This window comes from Vitis riparia, chromosome 5 (genome assembly GCF_004353265.1).
Source record: "Vitis riparia cultivar Riparia Gloire de Montpellier isolate 1030 chromosome 5, EGFV_Vit.rip_1.0, whole genome shotgun sequence".
In the NCBI taxonomy this organism is placed as follows: Eukaryota; Viridiplantae; Streptophyta; class Magnoliopsida; order Vitales; family Vitaceae; genus Vitis; species Vitis riparia.
In genome coordinates this window covers 4,874,531-4,886,689 of record NC_048435.1, presented here as the reverse complement: position 1 = coordinate 4,886,689, position 12,159 = coordinate 4,874,531, and the positions used below count along the sequence as shown (strand labels likewise).

General features: G+C 38.9%; 3 protein-coding genes and 2 long non-coding RNA genes across 7 annotated transcripts; 1 reads left to right on the top strand and 4 right to left on the bottom strand.

The window, feature by feature from the left end:
- Positions 1–16: 16 nt before the first annotated feature.
- LOC117914854 (ferredoxin C 1, chloroplastic) lies at positions 17–726 on the top strand. Its single transcript, XM_034830360.1, has one exon. It carries the CDS (start codon positions 79–81, stop codon positions 520–522), a length of 444 nt encoding a protein of 147 aa, XP_034686251.1. The 5' UTR covers positions 17–78; the 3' UTR covers positions 523–726.
- A 561-nt stretch (positions 727–1,287) lies between these two features.
- Positions 1,288–3,411, bottom strand: LOC117914148. 2 transcript variants are annotated; one of them, XM_034829367.1, is made up of 2 exons: positions 1,844–3,411; positions 1,288–1,577 (listed from the first exon to the last, which is right to left on the bottom strand). In XM_034829367.1, the coding sequence occupies exon 1, from the start codon at positions 2,905–2,907 to the stop codon at positions 1,861–1,863; it is 1,047 nt and encodes a 348-aa protein (XP_034685258.1). In that variant the 5' UTR covers positions 2,908–3,411; the 3' UTR covers positions 1,288–1,577; positions 1,844–1,860. The 2 variants fall into 2 exon arrangements, with proteins under 2 accessions (XP_034685258.1, XP_034685257.1); XM_034829366.1 differs by lacking the exon at positions 1,288–1,577 and adding an exon at positions 1,579–1,796 and having other exon boundaries at positions 1,838–3,411.
- A 1,682-nt stretch (positions 3,412–5,093) lies between these two features.
- On the bottom strand, positions 5,094–10,120 carry LOC117914921 (FRIGIDA-like protein 4a). Its single transcript, XM_034830444.1, has 3 exons — positions 9,127–10,120; positions 7,559–7,734; positions 5,094–6,253 (listed from the first exon to the last, which is right to left on the bottom strand). Exons 1-3 carry the CDS (start codon positions 10,019–10,021, stop codon positions 5,756–5,758), a joined length of 1,569 nt encoding a protein of 522 aa, XP_034686335.1. The 5' UTR covers positions 10,022–10,120; the 3' UTR covers positions 5,094–5,755.
- LOC117914922 lies at positions 6,825–7,552 on the bottom strand. 2 transcript variants are annotated; one of them, XR_004651327.1, is made up of 2 exons: positions 7,409–7,552; positions 6,825–7,315 (listed from the first exon to the last, which is right to left on the bottom strand). It is a non-coding gene; the product is annotated as an uncharacterized LOC117914922 (long non-coding RNA). The 2 variants fall into 2 exon arrangements; XR_004651328.1 differs by having other exon boundaries at positions 6,825–7,307.
- LOC117914924 lies at positions 8,086–9,120 on the bottom strand. The gene is made up of 2 exons (XR_004651329.1): positions 8,966–9,120; positions 8,086–8,879 (listed from the first exon to the last, which is right to left on the bottom strand). It is a non-coding gene; the product is annotated as an uncharacterized LOC117914924 (long non-coding RNA).
- Positions 10,121–12,159: the final 2,039 nt, after the last annotated feature.

Below are 12,159 nucleotides of genomic sequence, written 5' to 3'. Positions count from 1 at the left end.
ATCCTTCCTAAGACCACACATCTCCTCGACAGTCGACACCCCCAAGGACTCCCCTCCACATTTCATCCTCAAGAAAACATGGCTACTCTTCATTTCACTACATCTCCTTCCTTCACACTCACTAAACAAGTCCAGCTCACCAAGCTCCCTACTTTTCAGATCAGGCCCCGGCCACGCCCTAACTCACGCCAACTCTCGTTGAGAGTCCAGGCCTACAAGGTGATAATTGATCACGAGGGAAAAACCACAGAGCTGGAGGTGGAAGAAGATGAGAGCATTTTAGGCAAGGCATTGGACACTGGCTTGTCTGTGCCACATGACTGCAAGCTTGGGGTGTGTATGACTTGCCCAGCTAGGCTAGTGAGTGGCACCATCGACCAAAGTGAAGGTATGCTCAGCGATGATGTTGTGGAGCGTGGGTATGCTCTTTTATGTGTCGCTTATCCGCGATCAGATTGTCATATAAAAACCATTCCTGAGGAGGAGCTGCTGTCATTGCAACTGGCAACTGCTAATGACTAAACCCTCTGGGTCAAGTGTAAAGGTTTTTAAAAAATTTTGATTTTGCGCATTGAAGAGTTGAATCAAACTATGTATGTTCCTGTTCTGCGAATGTTGAATAGAACTAGTATTCACTTGAACTTTATCAATGTTCTGTACTGCTTTTGATTCTCAATCGATATGAGAACTTTGATCAAAGATTGGAATCGATATGTTTTTTCAAAACATTTGTAATAATCACATTACCTTGACCATAAGACCTTAATAAATAAATGTTCGATAAATTAAATACCTCAATGTAAGAACAAAATCTTTTAGTCTCCACTCAGGCCAATATACTAAATTAATAGTCTCGCTAAATGCATGAGATACTAGTTTTTTTAGAAATCCTTAACGAACCCAGGAAATATAAATTAATAATTGATGAAGTAAAAAAAAATAGCAAATAAAAATTCATAACATATAACATTGAGTAACTTTTTACGACTTTTATTTTTCTCAATTCAACTCTTCCTTGGAACCATAGCATTCTTGAAATCTCTTTATCTTCTAACATTAAGTTTTGACACTACATCTCCTCCTTTTAAGAGTTTTTCTATCTTCAACAACTAATAAACATCTCTTCTTTTTAAGGGTCTCTTAGATTTCTATATATTAAGCTTCAACCACATCCATTGTTCGTAGGTTTATATGTCATACATATACAAATATTCTACAACAGAAACATGATACTCTCTTTAAATTAATAAATATTCATTTATCAATAAATCAATAACCGGTCCTAACAGTATCATTTTATAACTACAAAACTATAAAGAGGCCATTATTTGAATCTGTTGGTAAACTAAAAAGGAGTGGATGATCCTAAAATTCATTATATACTTGTATTTCAACACAAATGTGGTAGAGGGAGGCTGCTTGCTATGTTCATTAGATGCAGTGGCGTCTCATTCCAAGGGTAACATATTATTCCATCAATGTGTGTTAGAATCATAGCCGCAAATCAATCAAATTCTTAACAAGAAATTGCAGTTCATGAATCCAGTCCAGTCCTTGATAACCTATAAGATAAATGGCTGAAGAAAAGGATTTGATTTTATTCATAATTGCAATATTTTAATACAGATAAGCCAAACAGAGCGGTCTATGTTTTATGCAAAACAATTTTCCCAGAAAAAAAAACATGTATTGTCCAACACGAAGAAGTTGTGCAGACTGGCTCAATCAGCATAAAGCTCTCAGCATGGTATTTTTGCAAGGAAATTAAGATAAACTACAGGTTTTGGAAATAAGTTTTTTTTTTTTTTTTGATAAGTACAGGTTTTGGAAATAAGTTAATCACCTCATCTCATCAGACAATCAGTGCAGCACCATATGGTGAGGTGGTAGATGACTAGCTTTCTTGGTTTTTCTCTGCTTAAGCTTCACCTTTACATTAACACCATTGTCAATGATAGACTGAAGCACAATCTGAAGCTTCCCTTCCAGCTTATCCCCTTTCCTTGGTGTGTAAACCGTGTCATGGATATCATCAGCCAATGCTCTCTGAGCTAGAATTCTCCCCACAGCAGCACAGGCAGTCACATTCCTCGTTGATGTCAGGTCAAATTTCATGTCCTTAGAAATTGAATGTGCCACAGCCACTACCTTGCTGGTGACCCTATGAATGATGCAGGCACGGACAGACCCTTTTGATATGAAAATGTCCAGGCAAAAGGGTTCATGGTAAGGGGCCGTGAGTTGATTAAAAGTGGGAGTCCTTAGCTTCTTCTCAACGAGAGAAGAATCTCTTCCATCAAGAAGAAAAATATGATCTTTGCTCTTCACAACCTTTGGAAGTTTTGGAACTTTTTCACTATTAGGTGAGTTTTGAGTTGGGTTCTCCTTTTTGCTTTCTTTCTTATCACCCTTATTCTTGGAAGACTTCTTCCTATGGAAGTCCAAATTGTACTCTTCAAACTCTTTTGAGTCCCTGTCAAGTTTGTAAAAAAGACTACCATAAATCCTCATATCCTCAATCTCATCAAAATCCAGGTCGGCCTCAAAAGAAGGGGATTCATGAATCTGCTCATCAACCGCTCCCTTCACAACTCTCCTTCCCGATGGTCCATCTCGCCATGCCTGGGCTAAACCGGACGAAACCCGCCAAGTATCAGTATCCACAAGCTCAATATCATAACCATCAGGATACAGTTCACCATGGGAATATAATGAAGGAAGATGAGTCCCACTAGAGTAATTTCCCAATGACATCTTCCTGTTATCGTCCAACGCTGATTGGGTTGCTTCCTTTTCCTTATCAAGAAACGTGGAGACACGCAAACAAAAGTTCCGAGCCCCTGAAAGAAAATGAGAATTTGTAATCGACGAGGAGGTGATGCGTCTCCTTAACAACACGAATGCCATTGCGGTTCGTCCAATTTTATAAAAAATATAAAGGGGTTGGAAATTTGGAAGTGGGCGGGAATGGGTTCATGAGAGTAGTTCTCACTTCTCACAGGCAAATCATCAAACAGCTGGTATGTGAAAACAGTTTCATCTCCTGCAAGGCACTCACGAAACTGGCGCTATTAACAAATGCCGAGCGCTCCTAGGTAGACAACCGCTCTTCATTAGTTTTGCTTGACTAGGTGTGTCTTTTCAAGATCCATATCTCTATCCATCATACATGATACAACCATGAGACAGGCCCTTGAATAATGAATACTTCCAAAGCAGAAACGCCTTTCAAATGAAGACCATGTCTAAATCTATTCCAACTATACAAATGGAACTGCTCAAATTTGTAAGTGCTATTCATGCTATGGTCTATTCGCCAGCCTCTTTGGTCCAATTAGAAAGTTGCCATTCCAGCCAATTTTCGTCCTACGTGGTCAAGATTGCAGAAAATGGAATAAATAAATATTGATTTTTCAACCAAAGCTTAAACAGAGATACTATAGTTTATTTCATGTGTTAAGATGAAATCAATATCTAGCACATTGAAGGCATATTTAGCAACTTTCTTGACAGCATAATATAATTTTTTTTGTTTAATTTAACAATACCTCTCCACAATTTTAGGGTTACTCACCTTTGAAGTATTTAACACTTGGTGGTATTTGTTTTTTTTACTTAATTCTAAATAGAATCTTAATGTTTAATAGTATTAAATATTAGGTTGTTTGTTTTTTACTATTTTATTTTTATTAAGTATTAAAAAGTAAAAAAATCAATATATTATTTTTTTTATTTAAAAAAAACTATATATTTTGGTTTTTTCTATTTAGTAAAAAGTTTATAATAAGTCATGAAAAAGTAGAAAAACAAACAACCTAAATTCTAAAACTAAATTGCTTTCAACAAAAACCTAAAAAACAAACACCACCTTAGACTTCTCACATTCAAAACTTAATATTTTACCTCTTAAACTTATTAAATGTCAACACTTTACCTCCGTTACAAACCTTTCTTCAAACTATAACAAATAGAGTTTTTTTGTACTTTAATTCAAATATTAATATGAAATTAAGCAAAACCAACTGTGAATTAATAATTTCGAAGTTAAATTTCCTAAATACCTTCAATAATTATTTATTAACTTTTTAAAAAATTTAAAGGCACAAGTATTATATTTTAACAATTTTAAGAAACAAAGTGCTGAAATTTAGGCATGAAAGGGGTGAAATATAGTTAAAGGGAATAAAATAAAATTTATTTTATTTTTTAATTTAAAAACATATTTAATAATTTTGATTAAAAAATAGTTATTTATGATATGATAAGTGCTTTAAGAATAATTGAAAAATATTATATTATATAGAAATATACCAAAGTTAAAATCAAGATGGAGAAAACTTATATTTACATATCCTGATTTTCAAACAAAATTTTATTTTTAAAAGCAATAAACGTTATGAAATAACTAGACCTGTGTTTCCCTTTTAATGAATTAAGACTCTTGTAAGTTAAGCTCCCAAGGTAGCTTCAGCTTTCAACCAAAATTTGCTTGGAAGCCATCAGACACGGGTCACACGACCAATGGCAGAGGATGTCAGAGGCACATGTGCCTGAACGTGCAAGGCAATTTTAATATCAACAGTTGGCATAACCCGCAATAATGGACACGTAGGTTCTAAATAACCAAACCATTACCAACTTAGCGATTCAGGGCGTCAACGAACATACCCACCAACTGTAACATGCCTTGTGTTGTCGGGATTGAGAAAATAATATAAAAGGGAACTACCAAATGATTTGGCCCATATTTTAAACTTTTTGGCAGTATTTTTATTTGATATCCATGCCAGCACTGCAGCTTTTTAGAATAAACTAACTGTCCAAGGAAAGACAATGGAAGAGAACAGTCCAAGTTGTTGACATCATGATCCAGTTACAGAACTCCTAACAGCCATCCAGGTTCATTTTACAACTTAGCGGGGCAGTTGCCAAATGAAGCCTCCAGAGCTTCGAACATATTTTAAGTTATAAAGCACAACACACAGAAAATAGCATCACATATAAAGCACAACATACAGCCACATAATCAGCGGAACATAATGACCATTCGCAGTTGCACCTTAATATCAAAGCCTAAGCTGGGCCATGCGACATGAAGCAAGGCCAAAGTTCCTCATTGCTGTCCTAACATATAAATAATGTTAGCAAAAGGGTGTCAGGTCACCAAATACAACAATAGAACACCACGTAAAGCAATGCCTAGCTATCTGCTCATGAATAAGCAGATTTAGACGCCGTATGGGTTCATCTGATCAATTTAACCTCAAATTAAAATAAGGTAGAAAGATGGGCCCTGAGACCTTCAAACTGAATCAAATACCATCTAGTTATTGTTGAAAAGTTCCTTTATCAATTCCACAACTGCAGTTCAACCTACCCCAAAAGTTAAAACAGAGATGGCATTTGACTCAATTTGACCCAAACCCAAGGAACAAGGAGACGTCTTGAATGAGAAGTAAAAGCAGTCTTTCTACAACAAGTCCTACTAAAGTTGGTGGTACCTTGAGTCCTCGACTTTGTTAAGCTACCTCCCTAATTACTTTCCACAATCACCCTAATACTACAACTTCAATCAACATTAGAAATACAACTTCTCACCTCAGTGAAGCAAGAAGCAAGGAAATGTCATGATTAACACACAGATATCGCTACCATTAAGCGGTTAGTGATTACAAACAAACCATTGAGAAAAGCAAATGAGATTGGGGTCATCATCATATCAGTGTTACCATCTTCAGAGTAGTCATGTCTATTATCAGTAGTAAGCCTGCTGATAAGCTGGTGCCATACCATTGCCATAGCCTCCATATGCAGGATAGTTGATGGGAGCTCCAGGATATGATCCAGCAAGAGGAGGGGCAGCTTCCGGCGAGTAAGCATAAGGGTTGGCTGGTGGACTCCTGCTGCCATACATGGCAGGTGCAGCTGGCCTGTCATATGGGTATGCAGGGACTGCAGCAGGGTACTGAGTGTGAGAGGGAGACCGGATGAATGTAGGAGCAGCTGGGAAAGATGATACGTATGCATTTGTCAAGCGGCCAGCCTTGGCTGGAGGCATGGGCCCACCATTGCTTGCTCGTGTTCGTTTGTTGGCAGGGACTGCAGCTGGCCTTTTCTTGTCAGTTTTTGCTTTCTCTAGCTGTTCAAGGCGCTTCTTAAGGTTTTCTGGAGGGAACTCAGCTTCCAGTTTGTATTCTTCAATGCACTTGATGACAGCCCGGAGTGCTGACTGTTCTTTGCGTCCAGCTAGGTTCTGCCAAAGAAAGAAATAAAGATAACAAGTCAAAAATGCAACTCTCATTGTTATTTGTTTGTGTGCATGAACAAACTCCAAAATTTTCCCACTCTTTTTTAGAGCCCTAACACCACTTTTCATCAATGTGTGATAAGTTTGATCTTGCGTACAGAAAGGTCTACTCGTGTCTACTGGGCCTTCTTGATCAACTTTTAGTTCATCGAGAAAGAAAAATACATTTCTATTGAACCCAGCACCATTAACCAATCCATACAAAATATTCTAGGAATAGCCATTAAGCTCCCAATGAAGATTCTAGATACCCACTATGCCCAATACCATCTCAAAACTAAGACCTGGCTCCCATTCAAAACTCACAACATACAAGAATCATATCATGGTAGGATGGGGGCCAGTCAACTTGGGGGACAACCCCTGAGAGTCTAGCAAGCAACTAGTCCTGCCTTTATTTTTTTCACTGTTAAAACAATCAAAATTAGGAGTCACCTAGAAATATTTTCAGCAGAGAAGAGATATTGGTTCTTTTTCCATCAACTATATCATCTATTAGATTTTTTTTTCTCTTTGACCTCAGAGATATACTTCTTGACATTTCTGATTTTCAGCAGTTTTTCAGTACATCATTCACCCCTAATCCCTCTTTCCCTCTTTCTTCTTTTCAATCTCTGGCTATGGATGAAATCATGCCTAGTTTCCAGACATTGGTTTGATTCTTCTACATCTTTTTCTTGAAATTATATCATGATTTTGAAATATATACCCTTTTTATCTGTTACCTTTTTCTTTCTACAATCTTGTTATTCTTCATAATTCAATTGTGATCCCATATCAAGCCTATTTACAAACATGATTTTGACAACCTTGGTTTCATGTATTCCCGACAAGAGCATTTGATACTGATTGGATGCAATGCACCCACTGCCAGTAGGAGAGCCTTGAGAAATTTTTTTCTTCAAAACTACCATATTTTTGAGGCAGACAAAAATAATCCCCCGATTTGTGAACAGATAGCAGAAGCATAACGATGCCATAGGTGTTCCTGTCCCAAAATCTATTTAACTGTTAAACATGACCCCAACAAAAGTAATAATCAATGATCAGCACTACAGATATATGATTTGAGCATAGAAAAGATATTAAAAATGAGCGTACCCAGGGTAAAATCTGCTGTCATTCATCTAATAATAACAGGAGACAAGGTAAATAAGAAGGAAATCCAGTTCCATAAATTCATGTAGACCTTGCTTATAAGAATGGACACAACAAAGAATATCATTCAGGATGGATGGATGCAATACATACCACAGCTCGGCCACTATTGTTGGGATCCTCCAAAATTGAAGTTGCAGCCTTCTTTGAATCTCTCAGAAAGGCCTTCAGCAAGGGTACAGGGGGAAACTTGTCCACAAGCCCAACTTCGTATGTAAAGTGCACAGCATCAACTTGTTGTCCCCTATTGACTAATTCTTCAATCATATCTGCATATGACAAAAGTTTTACAAGCATTAAAACTCAGCCATACTACACTGGATCATGTCCAATAATTCACAGTAAAAGCCCCATGCCATACCTCAGAAAAAGCAAAAGCCCAGACAAGATAGTACCATCACATGTCAACTAGACATTGACATGGTTAAGATATCATAATAATTAAGATAATGAAGTGACCTTGAAAGGTAGTGAGAATAAGCATCCAACTAGATCATCATGACTCTGCATAAATGTGACTAAAATTCAACTTGAACTGCTAATGGCGGCACATGAGCCACCAAAGCAAGTATACATTGATCAAAGAAAGAAAGAAAGACGGACGGAAAGACAAAAAAGGAAGAATCAATTCAAGGGGCTTTTCATAACTTAAACCATGGTCTACAACAATCCGGAAAAAACAGAAAAAAATAAAAATCCGAGAATAGCAGAAGAAAGCATCTCATATGATGAAGTACAAAAATATAAAATAATAAACTGAGTACACTAAGATCTTGGCCCACAAAAGGATAACCAAACGGGTAACACTTTCTACCTGGCATTAACTTGGAATACATGCACCACTTCTCAGCCTAAAATATGGTGGGCAGAGGATTTGTGATTGAGAATTAGCTAGGAAATGTAACAGACACATCTTGTAAGGTTTCTAAGAAAAAGCATCCAATCCAACAGCTTGGTAATGTGTTGTAAGAAGTTACTGCATAACAACAATTATGAAAAGATAATAGATGATTTAGAGATCCACCCAATATAAAATAAGCTTCTGCACTTTGACAATAATATTGCTGACTTAAGTCTCCACATGATTTAGACAAATGCCTAGTAAAGAACAAAATCCAAGTTTGTACCCACAAATGATATCTGAATAACTAAAATGCCAATCAAACCACATCCACATATGAGAAGCACGTTTTTAAAAGAACATCTTTTAATGATTCCACTAGGTTTAAGAGGATGGTGAGATTATTAATGGAAACTTTGAACCTTATATCTAAGTGATAAAAGCCAGTCCACTTTAATTCATCCATATATCTTGGAGATCGTGGATTCTTATCACCTGTTAATGCTTGGTAAAATGATTTTGCGGCTTGGGAGGCTGTAACATGGGTTTATAATTTTACAATTGATGCAATATCTGCATATGAAATCATCTAATAAGATTAATAAAAAAGAAAGAAGAAAGACTGAGAAATAGACAAGCCAAAATTAATTCATCTCAACTGGTGTAATTTGTTCCACAGTTTGTATGCACTCTTCAGTCAGTTTTTGTAGTACCGTCGCACGCAGCTCAGCCACTTAGTTTGGGGAAAAATTAAGTCTTTTTATTTCGACGAGAAACAAAATGCATGTAACTAAACAGGACAAACAGGATGGAAAAATACCGGCCATTTTATCACCAAGCCCAAGCGAAACAGCAAGCTTAGGCATCTGCTTCCGCCACGCAGACCCAACAACAAGCTTCCGGTACAAATCAACATCTTCCTCCTTCACAATCCCAAAGGTCACCAAATGCTGCAGAAATGTATGCACGTCCGGCGTTTTAACGTTCTCAATCCCTCCGCGCTGGTCCAAACTCGCCTTCCATGTCTCAGCGATATCCTTCGCTCGTTCTTTCACGCTTGGAGTCACCAAAAGCCGCGACTTCCCCAGCACCGGATCCACAACTACCGGTATCAGAGACTCCAGCACCAAAACACAAGCCCACCCCAAATCATTCGACCTCTCGCTCTTTTCGACTCTCTTATCCACTGGAAAGACCTCCGAAATTGCCTCCAACACGAACTTCGCCGGATCCACACATTCGGCTAAAGCCTCCGGTGTCTGGGCCCTAAGCACATCCAATTCCTTCTTCCTCGCGGTTATGAACCTCCAAAACTCCTTGGAGTCCATTTTCAAGCAAAACGACTTCAATTTCAACAACAAACCCTCGCTGTCATCGACCTCCCCATCCTGCGCACCTTTTAGGAGAGCGATCAATGCCGCTTCCCTGCTCTCCTCGACTTTTCCAAGTGCGATCTCCACGGAGCCGTCGATCGTGACCTCACGCTTCTTGAGCACGCCGAGGGACTCCTTGGTGTGGTGATCCAGGGTTTGGAACTTGTTCTTGAGAGCTTCAGATTTCTTTTGGAGATTTTGCTCCAAGGAAGTGAAGTGATCGGAGAGTTCTTTCCAGAGAAGAGTACAACTAGTCATGAGAGACGTCTGCCTCTGGAAGTCGTCGAAGCTGGGCGGATTCAACTCGCCGGAAATATCACCGGGATCGGGGATGGACCCCATGGTTGGTCTGCGACTCAGATGCAGATGAGAGAGAGAAGAAGACGACAGAAACCCTAAAATGAAAGAGGGAAAGAGAGAGAGAAGGAGTGTGGTAGCGAAAAAGCTAGATGATAGGGAGAAAGAACAGGGTGCTGACGTGGGTGCGTATCACGTCAACACGTGTAGTGGCGTCTTTCAGCAGTCGGGGGGTGAGGGGCGATGCTATTTTGCGCCAGGGGTGCGTAGGGGCCAGCGGCTGCCAGTTTGGTATGCGGATCATTCCGCTCTTATCATTGAGCCACTTTCCACATAAAGAAATTGTTTGCCGCCCATGATTCTCCTTTCCTTCCCTCGCTTATTTAGATTTAGCATTTAGCTCCACCCTTTGATGCAACCTTCTTATTACACCTGAGGCTAACCTCAATTTTAAAATATTTTAATTTTTTAAATAAAAACCACTTTTTTCTTCCCCCGCCCCCCAAAAAAAAAAATATATATATATCTACATAAAATCCTTTAAAAATTTTATACGAACTTAACAAAAATCTGTTTAGTATCTTCGTAAAAGCAAAATGGAATATCTAATAATACACTCTTTTATAATTTGATTAGAAAGTTAATGCACGGTGAAGTCATTATGTGTCACTGATATGAACTCCTTTGACACGATGGTGTTATATTAATGGACCTCTTTATTACGTGGATGAATAAAGCGACGGCCGCCTAAGACCAGCTACATATTTCTAAAGTAATTTGATTGAGAGTAGTACTATAAGAGTAGGAAAATTGTTGAAGTAGGTCCAGGCAGGAAAAACGATGGTTTTATTGAATTTATTGTTTGGGGATCGCATTTACAGAGCCTCGGATTGTAAGTATTTGGGATTTTGAAAAGGGTCATAAATTGAAGGTAAGGAGCAGTGTGCAGTGTAGCACAAGCACTTGCGTGTTGATGGTAGGGAATTTGAAGGTAGGTGAGGGTAAAAGAGTGGGGGGTGGGAGGGTGCGTAGGATTGGGTCACAGTGAAAAGTGGATGGAATGATGATGAGGTTTGTAGAATAAGAGGGGAGGTGTGAGGGGGAGAGGGGGGGATGTGCTTGGGTGGTGGTGTGTGGTATAAGTGAGGAATTCTTTCCCGCAAACCGAAGTTGGATCAACAAACCAAAAAGGCAAAGCCAAAACAGGGAAGGGTGAGGGAGAAGAGAGGAGGGGGAGGGGAGAGGGGAGAGGGAAGAGGGGTGCTGAAAAGCTGAGGAAAGTGGGAGGCTTTGAGCGTGGCCCAATCCACTCACAACCACATGGGTGTAGTCAGATAAAGTAAAGACATTTGCCGGAGTGCCGGCACTCACTTAATACACTAACCCACTGTTGTAGATGTGCCATCTACCTACGCTATTCCTGCTTTGACACGCACATCACTCACCAATTAGCATTTACTAGCACTTGGACAGAGGACACAATACATTTTTCTAATCGCTCATCACTTATCCATTGACACCCTGGAATATTTGTAGCCATTATTTTGCCCCGATAGGGATGTGAGTGGACATCATAATCACCCCCCATACCTCCAACCGCATCACAACAAGTAAATAAAAAACAACCAAGACCTAAGCCCTAAGGTAACTAGCAACAAATTTAGGATTTTAAGATTTCAAAAAAGTTCCAGGGAGAAGGCGGTTAAATTTAAAAATGAAACCCGTCTCCATCCGTCGTCTCCTTACCACAACCAACCTTTAAAATAATGGTAGACAAAGGAGAAGGTGGGTGGATCAACAGTTGTACCCTATCCAATGGCCGATGCAATGCTCATGCGAATCTCCCCCCTTTTTCAGGCCTGCCGCCCTTTACCTTTGGCTTTGACTTCCAGGACCATGACCCAAATTTCAAATTGAAAAACAAAGTAATAATAAAAACTATAAAAATCACCAAATATAGGATTGGGCTGGGCTAAGGAGGGCCGTGTTAATTTCCTCTTCGCACATTCCCTAGTGAGCAAAACCCTAATGGCTCGATAAGTGGCTTGGGGGGACTTCAAGCCATCCGTCCTAATAAAACCTCCGTCAAAAAGTAATTCAAAAATTATCAAATATTACAATTCATACGATTATGAACGCATCTCAACCATAAGATTCTTAGAAGGCACACCAGGTCCAATATT

Excerpts from the sequence above, each read along its gene's own strand:
- LOC117914921 (XM_034830444.1), bottom strand. The coding sequence starts at position 10,021 with ATGGGGTCCATCCCCGATCCCGGTGATATTTCCGGCGAGTTGAATCCG. Across the intron at positions 7,735-9,126 it reads GCTTGGTGATAAAATGGCCG|ATATGATTGAAGAATTAGTC; the intron begins GTATTTTTCCAT and ends TGTCATATGCAG. Across the intron at positions 6,254-7,558 it reads ACAATAGTGGCCGAGCTGTG|AACCTAGCTGGACGCAAAGA; the intron begins GTATGTATTGCA and ends TTTCTTTGGCAG.
- LOC117914148 (XM_034829367.1), bottom strand. The coding sequence starts at position 2,907 with ATGGCATTCGTGTTGTTAAGGAGACGCATCACCTCCTCGTCGATTACA.
- LOC117914854 (XM_034830360.1), top strand. The coding sequence starts at position 79 with ATGGCTACTCTTCATTTCACTACATCTCCTTCCTTCACACTCACTAAA.